The 15,789-nt window shown below is 31.3% G+C and overlaps 2 protein-coding genes and 1 long non-coding RNA gene across 4 annotated transcripts; all 3 read right to left on the bottom strand.

Moving 5' to 3' along the window:
- Positions 1 to 2,785: 2,785 nt before the first annotated feature.
- Positions 2,786 to 7,743, bottom strand: LOC124940398 (kinesin-like protein KIN-12F). The gene is made up of 16 exons (XM_047480911.1): positions 7,344 to 7,743; positions 7,100 to 7,234; positions 6,929 to 7,012; positions 6,732 to 6,857; positions 6,593 to 6,652; positions 6,450 to 6,503; positions 6,281 to 6,373; positions 6,093 to 6,188; positions 5,864 to 6,009; positions 5,608 to 5,757; positions 5,390 to 5,519; positions 4,416 to 5,309; positions 4,270 to 4,338; positions 4,136 to 4,177; positions 3,289 to 4,032; positions 2,786 to 3,204 (listed from the first exon to the last, which is right to left on the bottom strand). The coding sequence occupies exons 1-16, from the start codon at positions 7,650 to 7,652 to the stop codon at positions 2,947 to 2,949; spliced, it is 3,390 nt and encodes a 1,129-aa protein (XP_047336867.1). The 5' UTR covers positions 7,653 to 7,743; the 3' UTR covers positions 2,786 to 2,946.
- Positions 7,744 to 10,375: 2,632 nt separating this feature from the next.
- Positions 10,376 to 13,266, bottom strand: LOC124940158 (heterogeneous nuclear ribonucleoprotein 1-like). 2 transcript variants are annotated; one of them, XM_047480642.1, is made up of 4 exons: positions 13,202 to 13,266; positions 12,898 to 13,124; positions 11,797 to 12,817; positions 10,376 to 10,515 (listed from the first exon to the last, which is right to left on the bottom strand). In XM_047480642.1, exons 1-4 carry the CDS (start codon positions 13,233 to 13,235, stop codon positions 10,502 to 10,504), a joined length of 1,296 nt encoding a protein of 431 aa, XP_047336598.1. In that variant the 5' UTR covers positions 13,236 to 13,266; the 3' UTR covers positions 10,376 to 10,501. The 2 variants fall into 2 exon arrangements, with proteins under 2 accessions (XP_047336598.1, XP_047336597.1); XM_047480641.1 differs by lacking the exon at positions 10,376 to 10,515 and adding an exon at positions 11,569 to 11,710 and having other exon boundaries at positions 13,202 to 13,265.
- Positions 13,267 to 14,614: 1,348 nt separating this feature from the next.
- Positions 14,615 to 15,405, bottom strand: LOC124937628. The gene is made up of 3 exons (XR_007099379.1): positions 15,195 to 15,405; positions 15,047 to 15,109; positions 14,615 to 14,902 (listed from the first exon to the last, which is right to left on the bottom strand). It is a non-coding gene; the product is annotated as an uncharacterized LOC124937628 (long non-coding RNA).
- Between the last annotated feature and the right edge of the window lie 384 nt (positions 15,406 to 15,789).

Raw genomic sequence — 15,789 nt, 5'->3', positions numbered from 1 at the left:
TTTGAAGAGAAATTGAATTTATAAATTAATTTTACTGATATGAATATGCTTAAAATAAATTTTAAATATAATAATTCTAATGTTAAAGTTTTATAATTAAAATTCACGCACATACAATAATAATTCTCAATTTAAATATCTCAAATTTGAATAAACAAATATTCGAACTTAGTCTCATATAATTTTTTCAAATTCTAATTTATATATATTATCATTATTTTAGGTTGTGCTTGCTCAAGAATGCATAATGTTGCAAAATAATTACAAATTTGAACAAATTGTTTTCCATTTTCTTTAATTTTTTTTTTTAGAGAATAAACAATTGCAAGAAAAAACATGTTACCTCATATTTAGAAAATGTATTAATAAGTTTATCAATTGTAAGAATTGGTCAGCATTGCCCCCAAAATCTTATCTAATAGGCAAAATAAAATTTTGGGATTAATAATTGTTGATGCAAATGTCTTTATAAACATAAAGTTTCCAATGAGGGATCCATTAAAGTTTTTGTTGTCAATGACTCTATTTCATCCTTGTCAAGAAAACGAAAACCAGCTTTGGGAAGTTGATCTCTAGAGAATATATTTTCATTTTAGTCTTCCTCAATACAGAAGTAAAATGCATCATGCTACAAAATAACAGTTATAAAATATAGAAATTCTTTTCCATTTTCTTTATTTTTAGAGAAGAGACAATTGCATGAGAATAACAAAATAATTCAATATTTAGCCATAACTGGGGGAACTAATAAATTTAAAAGTTATCAATTAAGAACTGGTCTGGTCAGGTCAGGTCCGGCCCGGCATTGCCCTCAAATTTTGGAGGTCGAGACCGGATTAGCTGACTTAATTAATGTAAATTAGAGGCTCACTATTAAAAATTGAGAAGGCAATGTAGATTAGTTTTTAAAATAATTAGAATTATGAAAAAATTAAATATAAAATAAATAAATTTTATTTTCTTGTTTTGAGAACTTAAATATACATGTTATAAAATAATTATGATTGTAATAAATATTAATTTAAAATAGAAAATGGATTATTTTGAATTTTTAGGCTTGTGATTAGGATTAAATTATGACTTCATGAAGATTAATATGTAGTCACCTTGTTGTGAGCCCGCCTATCAAGTATCCATGTCATTTCTCAAAAACATATTTTTTTTTGGTAATTAAACTTTATTTTATTTTATTTTTTATTTTACATTTTAAAAAGATGATAATATAAGTTGGAAGTATTTTAACTGAGATTTGGAAAAAACACAGCGAGCACTGAACATGACTTTATCAGACGTTGAACATGGAATGCATAACTGAACAAATCAAGATTTTTTCAATGTTCAAAAATTTATAAACATGACCTTGTTTTAAACGCTGAACATGAAATCAAGTTGTTTTCAACAAAAATAATTTGAGAAATATGGCTAGAAACAAACAACTCAAGCAATAACAAACATAAACCTTAACAAACAACAAAGTATAAGCCTTAACAAAGTACATTTCGAGTTCAACAGACGATTTGTTCAATACTTCATCTTCTGCGACATTGTCTTTACTGTATTCTTGAACATTAAACTTAGATAAGTTCGTAATCCATACCAAATAAAGATAATTTTTTTTGTATAACTAAAGTTCAAAACCTATCATTTCAGGAAAAAAATGTATTTTTGAGTTCATGCAAGGAATAAATTTAAGGTTTTGGTGTGGAGACTATTTTTGTCGGAGGAAGATGATTTGACGAATAATGAGCGGGAATTGAATTTAGACAAAAAAAAAAAAAAACTTTTGTATACGTACGATAGATCTTCGTGACCTTACTTTCATTATAATTCCGTTGCCTTAATGATTTTTATGTAGATACTCTCCTTATATCAACATTTAATCTAATAATATATAAATTATTTTAATAATTTTATTTAGAATAGATTTTAAAAATGTGAGTTTTTTTTAAGTAAAATAACTTAAAAAGTAATAATATGATAATAAAATAATTAAAAATATATAATAATAAATATTTTAATTAATAAATTAAATAAAATAATAAATAAAAATGAGATTAAAATTTTCAATAATCTAAATCCTAAATAACTTTCTCAATATAATCTTACACATCAAACTGAAACGGATGATTTGGAAAGAGTCTTATTTTTATTATATTTAAAAAAAATCAATGCAAAAAATTATTAAAATAATTTAATATATTAAAAATAATATTATTATAAATATATAAAATTATTATAAAATATAAAAATAAATAAATATATTAATAATATTATATATTTATGAAATTTTATTAATATTAAATATGGGAAAAATAAAATTTCTTACTTATTTTGGAACATTGAAAAAAAGATTGTGTACACTATAAAATTGAGCTCATTAGATTGATAATGTATAAAAGATTATACATTTTTCTTACGTAATAATTACATATAAAATTTTATTATAATTGTAGTAACATTAGCTATGTAACTATAATAATGATTAATATGTTTTTATAAATATGTTAATTTATTTGTGAAAGACAATAATGTCCCCTTCCTTCACCAAACTGTTCATATACATAATTATAATTTAAAAAAAACATTATTAAAATGATAAATATTGTTTCTTATTTTAACTTATTATTAATACAAATAATTTTTTACATCTATTCTTACATTTTACTAACAATAATTAATTAAACTTAACTTAAAATTAATATTAAATGTTTAGATGGTGCTGATTTTATCATTTTGATTCAAGTAGGTCAATGACAAGTATTTTTTCTAGGATTGATTAGCCAAATAACAAACAATAATCAAATCCATGGATAGATAATAAATAACAAAAGAATAGGAAACACAGAAAGGGAAAAAGAAAAGACCCAAGAAGGGTCTCCTCCCTCCCTCATGTTCTTCTAATACAATCAATCAATACAATTAAGAAGAAGATTATTCATTCAAATTTCAATAGTGTTCTTGATAAATGGCACCAAATTCTGCCCTCCATGCCTGATCATCATCATACTGAACAGATGTGTTGCTAATTGGTTCTTCTGTATAAGAACAATTCTCTCTGTAGAATGGTTTTAAAGCCGAAGCTGGTAATCGGCTATCATTCATGTATTCCTTCATGGTTGCAATCTCCATTTTATGCTTCTTCTTCTGTTTCTCCAATTGATTCTTCAGTTTCTCATTCTCTTCTTGCATGTTTGTCACATTTTCCTGCATTTAACAACAACAACAAATAAACCCATCATCAAACTTCTGTTTTTTGTTTTTGTTTTAGTTAAGGTAAAAAAGGTGTACCTCAGCCATAGAAGCAGTTGTCTCTGCTTCTCTAAGCCTGACGAGAAGTTCTCCAGCAGCTTGAACTGCATCAGCAGTATCTCTAAGTTGAATCTTCAAGCTTTTATTCTCCTTTCTCAACATTTCCCTTTCCTTCTCCCTTTCAACTCTCAAAGCAGAAAGCTCTGCAGCTAAGCATTTTGAGAAACGCGACCCATGATGACCCTTTGCTCCGGCTTTAGCTGCAGCCTTCTTCACTTCAGCAATCCCTTGCATTATCAACCGATGTTTTTCAACCAACTCGTTATGTTTCTCCTGCAAATCTGCGTAATGTTCCACCATTCTCGATTGACAAACTACAGATCTATGAAGTGCATCCTCTAATTCTTCGCTACACTTCTTCTCTAGTTTCAATTCCATTTCAGCCTTTTCTGCACGTTGACGGATTGTGTCCAGATCAATTCGCAGCTCGTCTGTTAGGGAGATCCATTCGCTTTCCATCTCCATCCATCTTTCTCGTTCTTTCTCTAGCTCCTCTGTGCTGTTAATTTGTGGGTATGTGCCGCTGCTTCTTCGCATATGGAATGACTGTGATAATAATGAAGAACGAATCGTCTCAGAAGAGTGTTTAGTATTAGTTTGTGATTGTAGTTTGCTCCTTAATGTTTGGATTTCGCTAAGGAGTTGTTCTTTCTCATTCACATCAAATGCTGCTTCTTTGGTTATCTCTTCTTCATCATTTTCACCTTCCTTCCAATTCAGAAGCTGCCCATAAACAATAAACATGATTTTTCATCTTCATCATTATCATCATACAAAAAAGTATATATTTTGATATGAAAACTAATGATATTAAAAGAACAATTACCATGTTTTCACCAGTAGTAGAGTTCTGCTTGTATTGCTCAACCTACATGAAAGTGATAGAAGATAGCCACGAGTTTTTAAAATTTCTGATAATGAAATCATTCATCGTTGAAGATAAGTAAGTAGAAATCATACCAGAAGGTTTAACTGCTCGATTTTTGCAGCTTGTTCCATACAGAGTTTTTCAAAATGATTCTTTTCATCCTGAGTTAATCAGAGAGACAAACATTATTAGGCATTGTTTGGCTTTCTTAACCAAAGTTTAAGAAAAAGAAGCTTACTCTTGAATCCACAGCTTCATCTTCTTCTTTTATATTCCATAACTTCAAGCTATCCTCAACTTCGTTGGATCCAACCTTTTGGCAGGATGAGCATATAAAAGTAGGCAAGCATCCTCCCTTATCTTCATTTTCTAAAGTTTGAACAGAAGCATTGGTCTTGTCAATGCTTGAGCATGACGATTTAAGTGCCAAATGCTCAAAAGAGAAGGAAGCAATTGAAGATCTAGATGCTGAGTTTTGTTGTTGATGATGATAGTCTATGATCTGTAAGCCTCTCTGAAGGCTAGCAGCCAGTGATTCTGTGGTGCCTGGGAATATCTTGCTTGACCTCAATGAAGAATGTAATTGACCAGTTTGAGCACGAGGTGATCGTAGTAGTACATCTGTATCCACCATTGCACTATCTGCTAGAAGACTAGATGCAAAGGTTACACTTTTCCTATGACTGTTTGCAATTTTTGGAGATTCGGTTAGAGTTGGTTCCTCGAGAACTGGAGAGTGACGAAATGATTCAACTGAAATGCTATTAACATTCCTAGAGGTATGACTGTTGTCACAAATGCTATCAGTTTCACTATCTTCTTGACAACTGCCATAATGTTCGCTTGTCAACTCTTCTGTATCAGAATTTTCGTCTAAAGAAGAGAATTCAATGTCTTTGGCATTTCTTTCACCAGAACTGTGTAAATTATCCAAATGCATATGTATATCTCTTAGATCATCTTCATTGACTTTCACCTCCTCAGTGTCAATATCATCTAAGCAAGGTAGGAGCAAGGATCGATTTATGCTTAACCTCAGTTGGTTTAGGCTTTCACGAGCGCGGCCCTTGTTCGATCCAAAGTTGCTCGCAATTGAATCGCGTGGATCTGATTTTGCTCTTAGAAGTTCTTCCTGGAAACAACCAAAATCATCATCACTATGCCATTTAAATATCTCAATAAATAAAAAGAGAAGAAAGACTTTATTATTACCTTCAATTGACGAATTTTGTCACTGAGATCATTAACATCATCCTCTGAAATTTCATTCACTACTGGATGATTCAATATGCATTTTGCTCTTTGTCCAAATCTCAGTGTACTTAATGTTTCACCGCTACTCCTACATTAAAAAAAGTTACACAACATTGATAATGTAAGAAACAGACTGGATGGATTTGGATATCGCTTTTAAAACAGTATCATCATACTTGGCATCCTGAGAGATTGCACATATAACTGAGAGCTTCACATTGCCACCAAGTGATTCTTTTAACAAGTGTGTTAAACTGGAGCTTCTGAATGAAGCATCTTCTGGTTTGCCTGTTTTAGTTCCTTCAGCAAGTAAATTGACCAGAGATCTGCACCAAGTATAAGCAAAAACATAAAAATAATGCTTTTTATAAAACTCAACAATCATCAACAATCATGAGCATCACAATAAATAACTAGGGAAGTGAACATTACCCTAACTGTGACAGAGATTTCTTCACATTTTTTTCTTCCTTAGCTGAATCTTTACATTCATCAAGTTTATTCCTCTCAATTCCAGCTAGATCAACAAGGCTAATCCTGCTTGTTTTTGAACTTCCAAAACAGTTCCCAGATATTCCCTGTCACAATCAGTTTCAATCATTTTCAGACAAACATCCTTATTCATGCAGTATATTAAACTATCAAAAGACAGCCAACTAACCTTGCACCAAGAATCAATGATGCAAGTGAACACTATATGTGAACGGGAGCTCTTGGAATTTACACTTGTTGCTCCTACCTTCCTGCTTGATAACCCCTGAAACACAACCAGAGTTGAACATTGTTAGAGAAAACCCAAAAGGAGAAATCTAAGGAGATAATAAAGCTGACAATAATAGAATTCCTTGCCTTGATCAAAATTTGAGTTATGTCATCATAACTGGTAACATATTCCTCAGTCAAGTTCTCAACATAGAACCCGTGTTTCGAATCATCTTTTATCTACAAAACATTAAAATAAGAATCAGTGCATTGTTATGCATAAGCTTAAGGTAGAGAAAAGGAAAATAGTGTCAACCTCAAGGTTGCGCTTAGTTGGATCAAGTAAATCCCCAATCTGATCATTGTATATCTGAAAAAAAAAGACCAATTTAATAAGAAGCTGCACATCTAATGAGCACCTAAGAAAAAAATAAAATGAGGTTGAGTAGAATTAGAAACCTCAAGGAATGAGCATCGCAGCTGATAATTTATCTGTTTTCCAGTCGAGTTGTCTTGATCCTGTATGATATTACTTAAAACTTTAGAACAAAACTGGTTACTGTTTCTTTACCAAATGATATCCAAGAAGAAGACCCACCATCTGAATCTCAGAGAATAGCATCTGGAAGATCCTAGGAACAATGCCTTGGTGACTGTTGGTCGAGCAAGTGTCCACCATAGCACTGGGTGGACCCCACATGGTGTAAGTCTTTCCACATCCAGTCTAGTAAACAAGAAACCAGAATGTTTAGAACCAATTTAAATCAATGAATATGAATGAATGAGTAAAAGTACCTGTCCATATGCCAAAACAGATGTGTTATACCCAGCTAAAGCATCCTTAACCAAAGGAGCACCAACTAAGTTAAAAACATCCTCCTATCAAACAACAAGGCTACAAAATTAATGGTTCATCCCTCATATTCGGCAAAGAAAACATGAAAAAACTACTGTAATTTCAGGAACCTGTTTTGAATTCGAATCTAGGACTGCATCAAATGTAAAATTCCTGTCGCCAATAGCTACTACATCATCAGAGGCCCTCCTGACTGTTTGATCTCCTCTTTCGTGAGTATTTTCCGGTCTAATCCTAACCACAACCTGAGAAACGACTTATATTATAGCTCAAAAACCATATTCAAACAGAAGCAGAAAAATAAGTGAATCGTTGCCCTAGATCTTAGATCCAACTATTTATTCTCTTTCTTACCTTAACCGGTGGATCTGGCTGTGCTTCCGGCATTTCTTCGTTCATAGTATCAAGTCCTCCGGCGAATACTTCCGATACGATGACCTGTTTTGAATCTGTACGTTTATGGAGCGACGGTAAGGTTGGATTCATATCGATCTGAATGTTTGAATCCACAGGTGGATCGTTTTCAATATCAGGCATCTGGTTCGTCTTTTTCGAACTCCACTTGTGCTTTCCTGAGGCTGATTTCGTAAGAAAATTTCGGAAAGATGAAGTCGAAATGCTCCCGAGGAATTTAGATTCAGACATGACTGAATTCGATTTCATATTTGCTGCAGATCGTAGAGAGAGAGAGAGAGAGATTTAGCCAAAGAAAGTGTGCTTGTCCGAATGGTGAAAGAGCCTTCAATGGAGTCTGTGTTTATTTGGGAGTGAGAGAAGAAGGTAGAGCGTGCTTTTGTTCATGGATATTACCGTTAAGAAAAACCCTGCCAGCTAAGATTCAATTTGAAATTTTGAATTTTCATTACGTAATGACCACAACGCCCTCCATATAATTATTTTCCTTTATTTGTTAGGAATAAATAAAAAAGAAAGTTTGACTCCATTCATTTGAAATATGTTTACTACATATATATTTTCATAGGACTAATGTCTGATATAAAATTTTAAAATAATAAAAATCAATTAAAGTTGTAGATTTTTTTCCCTATAAATCATACTAGAATTTGACTAAATTTATATTTATGTAAAAAAAACTCAAATCAATCCGCAACCCCTACTTAAAATATATATAAAATTGAACCAAATTTAAATATCCACAAAAATCATCAACAAGTTTATAAATGTTTTATCTAACCAATCAGGCTTAGACATAAAACACAACCAACTTAGATTTATACATTATTTTGAGATATTTTTTTTTAAATAATGTATATATAATGAAAATGATTATTAAAATAATTTAAGAATTAATTCAATTATGACATTTGATAAAATAAATAAAATAAAAAAGTTATAAAATATTAAATAATAATATAAATACAAACATATTGCCTAACAAATTATAGAGTTTGTAAATATTCAAAAAACAATTAACTCTCCTTTCAAGTTTAATGGTTTTTCCGAACGAATATCATAAAAAAATAATAATAATAACATTATTAATTATACGCATCAAAACTATGACATTTTTTTTCTAGCTCAATAGTACATAAAACAAAAATAATTAGTATAGTTACTAAAAATATTAAATTTATGAAATTATCCGTCTCAATTCAAATTTTTTAACAATTATTTAATGACTCAACCCATTCAAATATAGGTGAGACACAGATTCCATCTTCGTCTCCATATCACGTCGACTACTTTCTTAATAAAACCTTTTTTTTTCACGGATTTTATCCATAAGAATTCTACAATAAATAAATGAATAAAATTCATTAAAAAATGAGATCTAGATAATTTTTTGAAACACTTAGGCAATTAATGTTAAAAACTCCTTTATGTTAAATTTTATATAAATTATATATTGTATTTCTTAGATTTACTTACATAACTGTGCATTAGTAATTTGTATATACTTTCAAGACAATAATGGACGAAATGTACATTGCATATCAATTGTTTTACATGTATTGGATTTGACTCAAAGTTCAAATAATAATAAAACAATAAAGATAGTAACACTCGAAACTTAATATGTCAACAACATTGACATGAAAGGAAACAAAATAGTATCATGATAATACATTTTATGTATGTGATCAAACCAAAAACATTACAACTTATTTGAATTTGTATTCGTTGAGTTCTAGCAACATTCACTAACAATCAAGAACTCCACAAATTCAAAAAAAAAAGAAAAGAATATAGAGCCCGAAAAAAATGCTTAAACATTTATTCTAAAGAAAACATAAACTCAATTCTCAAAACTTCATTATATTCCCTCCAATAAACTCCTTGATCGCTCGAATATTATTCTACGCATCCAAACCTATAAAAAAACGACAAAACACAATAAGATCAAACAAACATGATGAACATATGCAATGATCCAACATAAGATGTGATATTTTTTACCTCTATTTGGTAGCAAGTTATAATGACCATTATAAGCTTCTAAATTTTTTGCAGCAATTTGAGGTGTATTATTACCCGGAGGAGGACCATAACCAAACGAATTAAAACCATTAATCTCCGACGATGTTGAATGCCAAGGAGGATTACTACCGTAAACATGATAACTAGCGTAAACGAATTCCCATTAGCAAAAAACGATGTCGGGCCCAAATTTCTTCCTCGGTTTGCACCAAATTCTAAATCTCGAGATCCCAATACATAATCGTTTTCTCTTCTCCCACAGCCTACTACTTGTTGGGACACCAATTAAGTCCTTCAAAATTCCCACTTCCATCAGTAAAATATGTACTAGGATTTGAAATATTACCATTACTATTGATTCCAACATTCCCTCACGGGCTTCGACCCGTTGAGCTTATAAACGGGTCGCTCCTGTTACCATACCCGACAGGAGTACAATATCGATTCGAGTTATTAGCACCGTAAAATGGACTCAAAACTCGCCTGTATCCTATACGCCTACCGCCAAAGTTCGAATAAATGAATAAAATTCATTCCAAAAAACGATATCTAGATAATTTTTTGAAAAACTTAGGCAATAAATGTTAAAAAATTCTTTACGTTAAATTTTATATAAATTATATATTGTATTTCTTAGATTACACTTACATAACTGTGCATTAGTAATTTGTATATATTTTCAAGACAATAATTGACCAAATGTACATTGCGTATTAATTGTTTTAGATGTATTGGATTTGACTCAAAGTTCAAATAATAATAAAACAATAAAGACAATAACATTTGGAAACTTAATAGGTCAACAACATTGAACTGAAAGAGTAAACAAAATAGTAGAAAGATAATCATTTTTATGTATTCGATCAAACCAAAAAAATTACAACTTATTTGAATTTGTATCCGTTGAGTTCTAGCAACATTTACTAACAATCAAGAACTCCACAAATTAAAAAAAAATGAATATAGAGCCCGAAAAAAATACTTAAACATTTATTCTAAAGAAAACATAAACTCAATTCTCAAAACTTCATTATATTCCCTCCAATAAACTCTTTAATCGCTCGAATATTATTCTACGCATCCACACCTATAAAAAAACGACAAAACACAATAAAATCAAACAAACATGATCATATGCAAAGATCCAACATAAAATGTGATATTTGTTTACCTCTATTTGGTATCAGCTTATAATGACCATTATAAGCTTTTGATTTTTTTGCAACAATTTGAGGTGTATTATTATCCGGAGGAGGACCATAACCAAACGAATTAAAACCATTAATCTCCAACGATGTTGAATGCCAAGGAGGATTACTACCGTAAACAGGATAACTAGCGTAAACCGAATTCCCATTAGCAAAAAACGATGTCGGGCCCAAATTTTTTCCTCCGTTTGCACCAAATTCTAAACCTCAAAATCCCGGTACATAATCGCATTCTCTTCTCCCACAGCCTACTACTAGTTGGGGACACCAATTAAGTCCTTATAAATTCCCACTTCCATCAGTAAAATATGTACTAGGATTTGAAATATTACCATTACTATTGATTCCAACATTCCCCCACGGGCTTCGACCCGCTGAGCTCATAAACGGGTCGCTCCTGTTACCATACCCGACAGGAGTACAATATCGATTCGAGTTATTAGCACCATAAAATGGACTCAGAACTCGTCTGGATCCTATAATCCTACCGCCAAAGTTTGAATAAATGAATAAAATTCATTCCAAAAAACGATATCTAGATAATTTTTTGAAAAACTTAGGCAATAAATGTTAAAAATTTCTTTATGTTAAATTTTATATAAATTATATATTGTATTTCTTAGATTGTACTTACATAATGTGCATTAGTAATTTGTATATATATTTTCAAGACAATAATTGACCAAATGTATATTGCATATTTAATTGTTTTTAGATATATTGGATTTGACTCAAAGTTCAAATAATAATAAAACAATAAAGATAGTAACACTCAAAACTTAATATGTCAACAACATTGACATGAAGGAGTAAACAAAATAATAGAAGATAATCTTTTTTATGTATGTGATCAAACCAAAAACATTACAACTTATTTGAATTTGTATCCGTTGAGTTCTAGCAACATTCACTAACAATCAAGAACTCCACAAATTCAAAAAAAAATGAATATAGAGCCCGAAAAAATGCTTAAACATTTATTCTAAAGAAAACATAAACTCAATTCTCAAACTTCATTATATTCCCTCCAATAAATTCCTTGATCGCTTCGAATATTATTCTACGCATCCACACCTATAAAAAACGACAAAACACAATAAGATCAAACAAACACGATGAACATATGCAAAGATCCAACATAAAATGTGATAATTGTTTACCTCTATTTGGTAGCAAGTTATAATGACCATTATAAGCTTCTGAATTTTTCGCAACAATTTGAGGTGTATTATTACCCGGAGGAGGACCATAACTAAAAGAATTAAAACCATTAATCTCCGACGATGTTGAATGCCAAGGAGGATTACTACCGTAAACAGGATAACTAGCGTAAACCGAATTCCCATTAGCAAAAAACGATGTCGGGCCCAAATTTCTTCCTCGGTTTGCACCAAATTCTAAATCTCGAGATCCCGGTACATAATCGCTTTCTCTTCTCCCACAGCCTACTACTTGTTGGGGACACCAATTAAGTCCTTCAAAATTCCCACTTCCATCAGTAAAATATGTACTAGGATTTGAAATATTACCATTACTATTGATTCCAACATTCCCCCACGGGCTTCGACCCGCTGAGCTCATAAACGGGTCGCTCCTGTTACCATACCCGACAGGAGTACAATATCGATTCGAGTTATTAGCACCGTAAAATGGACTCAAAACTCGCCCGTATCCTATACTCCTACCTCCAAAGTTTGAATTAATCCCGTTACCAAAATGAGATAAATCTGCGCAACTAAACGGGTCAAATCTGCTACCATAACCATGAGGGAAACTGTTGAGAAAGCTATTTGCTGGAGAAATTCTATTGAAACCATATTCGAAACCCATCAAAGGAATTCGATTCGGAACAGGGGAGAGTTCTTTGGGAATTGCTTGTTTAACCTCCACCATCTTACCGTTGAGTTCATGAAATTTTCTTTGCAATGCTCTTTCGACAGCTTCTTCGGAATCAAATGTTATAAATCCAAATCCTCTCGGCCTTTGAGTATTGTGATCGTACATCACTACCACATCTATTATGATACCGAATTGATCGAAATACTTTTTAAAATCTCGTTCGGTGACAGAGGATGCCAAACCTCCTACGAAAATCTTTCTAGTCCGTCCAATGGTTCCATTGTTGGTTCTAATAAAAAGCTGTTGATGATCATCTCTTGGAACAGCTTTCTTTGCTTCAACCTGTATTTATTTGCCCAAGTCAATGTGCAAAATTAATCTATAATCTATAATTTAAGCAAAAAAGCCACAAATTATATAACTGTTCTTCCGTCAATTATGTGTTTCTCCATAATAACTCGTTCTGCAACTGCAGGATCAGCAAACACAATGAATCCAAATCCACGTGCACGACCAGTAACACGATCTCTCATAATCATCGACTCAATTACTTCTCCATACGAGCTGAAGTACTCTTTAAGACGATTCTTATCCGTGTCACAAGATATCCCACCAACAAATAGTTTGCCCATATCCAACTCCATATTCTCTACAATTCCAATAAACAAGTATTCCATTCATTTCACTAATTCTTACTTACCATATCATTTCAATCCAAAGGGTTACCCGAAAATTGTGCAGAATTGAGTGAGGACTTCATTCAAACACTTGGTGGGTTTTGATAAATACAAATTTCACTTGAGCACCCTAAAAATGAAAACATCAAAGATTGACTTTTGATAAGAGATCAAAACCAAAATCATAAAGTTTAGTTAGAGATAGAATTGAAACATTCACCATTTTAGAGGGGAGCTTAAGGGCCAAATGCCCAATCTGTGATGAAGAGTTTCCATTAGAAAGATTTAAGAACAGATGACGTACTGAAACTGGGTAGCTGATAAAGGGTTGTCTTCGCCTTTGTCTTGTTCTTGAGTGGGTTTTGAAACTGAGAAATCCGTTGATGGGATTGGTGAGAGAAAACGTGACACTGTATCAATTATAAATAGAGTTTTAGAGAGAGAAAGAAGGAAGATAGGAAAAGGAGAGGCTTCGGCGCATTCTACTGGAGTCAGAATATTTTATGGAAGACATATGACAGGAGGAAGATGATCCATTTGAGAAGGAACATCAAATTACTAATAATACATTTTGATTATCCTCATTTTTAATTAATTCATCTTATAAAGCTTCATTTTTGTAAGAAAAACAAAACATTTTCTTTTGATATGCAGAACATTTCAAGGAAATCTCTAACTGAAATTATTACATATTTTAAATTTGAAAATCAGTTATTAACTGCAATTATCTTGCACATTTTAAACTTTATTTTCACTAGTTTTTACACAATTATTGTATTTCGGTGTGAAAATTTAAACCCATATTTTCAAAATATAATATAAACTTTTTTACTCTACTTTTATTTTATGTTTAAATTCAAGATATTTGTATTTAGTGAAAGTCTTTTTTTGTTAAATAATTAAAAACCTTCAATCAATATATATATTTTGAAATTATGTTTGTTTATTTCACATTTGTTAGGTTAGTTTTTGAGTTTTTTTTTCAATTGAAATGACTATAAATCATTTAAAAAAAATACAAACATTAGTATATTTTACATCAACTTTTGTAAATAGAGTGAAAACACATGATTTTCATACAAAGAAAGTATAAACAAAATAAAATATTTGAAACAAACTAAAGAAAGTCTTTCACTTCATATTTGGCAATCTTGGTGACTTCAAGATCTTTGCATTCCTTTCCCACCAAATCTCATAATCCATAACACCAAATAAACATTTATAGAGATTGACATACAAAATTTGACCTTATTGACAAACCGCTCTTTAATACCATGTTATTTCCTCGAGAGCTCTTGTTCTGATTCTGGTTCTCGATCTGTCCCTACAACAAATATAATTTCTCGATTTCTCCCTAAACCTACTACAACCCACAAGAAGTAACATTTTAGTCTTTCCAAGTTCTCACAGCAAACTGTTTTTTACTCAAAAGATACATAAATACAAATTACAGGTTTGGACATTGTATCCTTAGTGTTGAAGAAGTGGACAACCCCTTGAATAGAAATCTAGTTTATGTACAAAACAAACCCAAAACAGGTAGAGGACAACCAATACAGATGCAAGAGCAACAAAGACTGAAAGTAGACGAAACAGAGAATTCAAATGATGATTTATTTGAGTAAACAAAATCCATATATTTGTATAAACTTACTTACTTACTTACCTCTCAAAGGAAAACTAATTGCAATACTCCTCTAAAGTCAGCAAGCAATCCCATGGATGATTTCATCACCTTCATCTTCTCTACCTATGCATTGATACAGAGGCATTCAACAGGGGTAAAGTGAAACCAAATTGGGCAATGATCATTCTCACAATGGTAGAAATGAATTATCTGAAGCCAACAGAAAAAGAATCATAATAGTATATAACATAACTTCAATTGGCTTACTCATAGCCCTTCTGAAATGGACAGTTACAGTTAAAAGTAAAAACTTGTGTGGATTTCCAACTTCTGGAGAAATGAGAAAGACAAGCAATTAACATCACATAAGGATGATGATGAGTAAGGTTGATAAGCAAAAGAGAGAAGATGTAACCTGATATTCCGAATGTCTGCCTCGTTCCCCTGAGTTATCATTTAGGGTAATTTTATTGGAGGAAAATTGAGAGATCAGGTAATAATATAAGCTAGATTTTGTCAATGCCCACGTCCTCGAATTCGATGTAATAATCTCTAGCACATTCATCCTCTTCGTCTAACCGACCGGCGAAAAGAAACGATAGATTTGCCTTCGTTTCGTTCGTACCCTTTTCGTCAGACCTAGCGGAGAGAAAGGAGCCAAAAGGAGAATCAACGGGTAAGTAAGGGCATGGGCTTGATTGATATTTTTTTTAAAAAAATTTCTTTAATAAAATAATGGATTATTTGACCTTTGTTTAAAATAAATTATAATATTTTAGTTAATTATTTAATTAATTTGATAGTTAAAATAATAATAATATATTTATATACTTTTAAGCAATAAAAAAAAAAGCCTAGATGAAACCTTGAAGAGTTTATTTTATTTATTTGTCCAAAATAGTATAAAAAGTTAATGAATTATACATGAACAAAAATCAAAAAAGAAATTTAAATTTGTTTTTTAAAATTAGTAAAATATCTGACGCAATAAATATTACAGTAATTCTCTA

Source organism: Impatiens glandulifera, chromosome 5 (genome assembly GCF_907164915.1).
Source record: "Impatiens glandulifera chromosome 5, dImpGla2.1, whole genome shotgun sequence".
NCBI classification, from domain to species: domain Eukaryota; kingdom Viridiplantae; phylum Streptophyta; class Magnoliopsida; order Ericales; family Balsaminaceae; genus Impatiens; species Impatiens glandulifera.
The sequence above is the reverse complement of the archived record's forward strand: the minus strand, read 5'-3'. Positions and strand labels throughout refer to the sequence as shown.

Coding starts and splice junctions, on each gene's coding strand:
- LOC124940158 (XM_047480642.1), bottom strand. CDS start 13,235: ATGAAGTCCTCACTCAATTCTGCACAATTTTCGG. Junction 13,125..13,201: donor CAATTCTGCACAATTTTCGG/GTAACCCTTTGG, acceptor TTGGAATTGTAG/AGAATATGGAGTTGGATATG. Junction 12,818..12,897: donor ACATAATTGACGGAAGAACA/GTTATATAATTT, acceptor AAATAAATACAG/GTTGAAGCAAAGAAAGCTGT.
- LOC124940398 (XM_047480911.1), bottom strand. CDS start 7,652: ATGAAATCGAATTCAGTCATGTCTGAATCTAAATTCCTCGGGAGCATT. Junction 6,858..6,928: donor CTGTTTTGGCATATGGACAG/GTACTTTTACTC, acceptor CTTGTTTACTAG/ACTGGATGTGGAAAGACTTA. Junction 6,374..6,449: donor CAACTAAGCGCAACCTTGAG/GTTGACACTATT, acceptor AATGTTTTGTAG/ATAAAAGATGATTCGAAACA.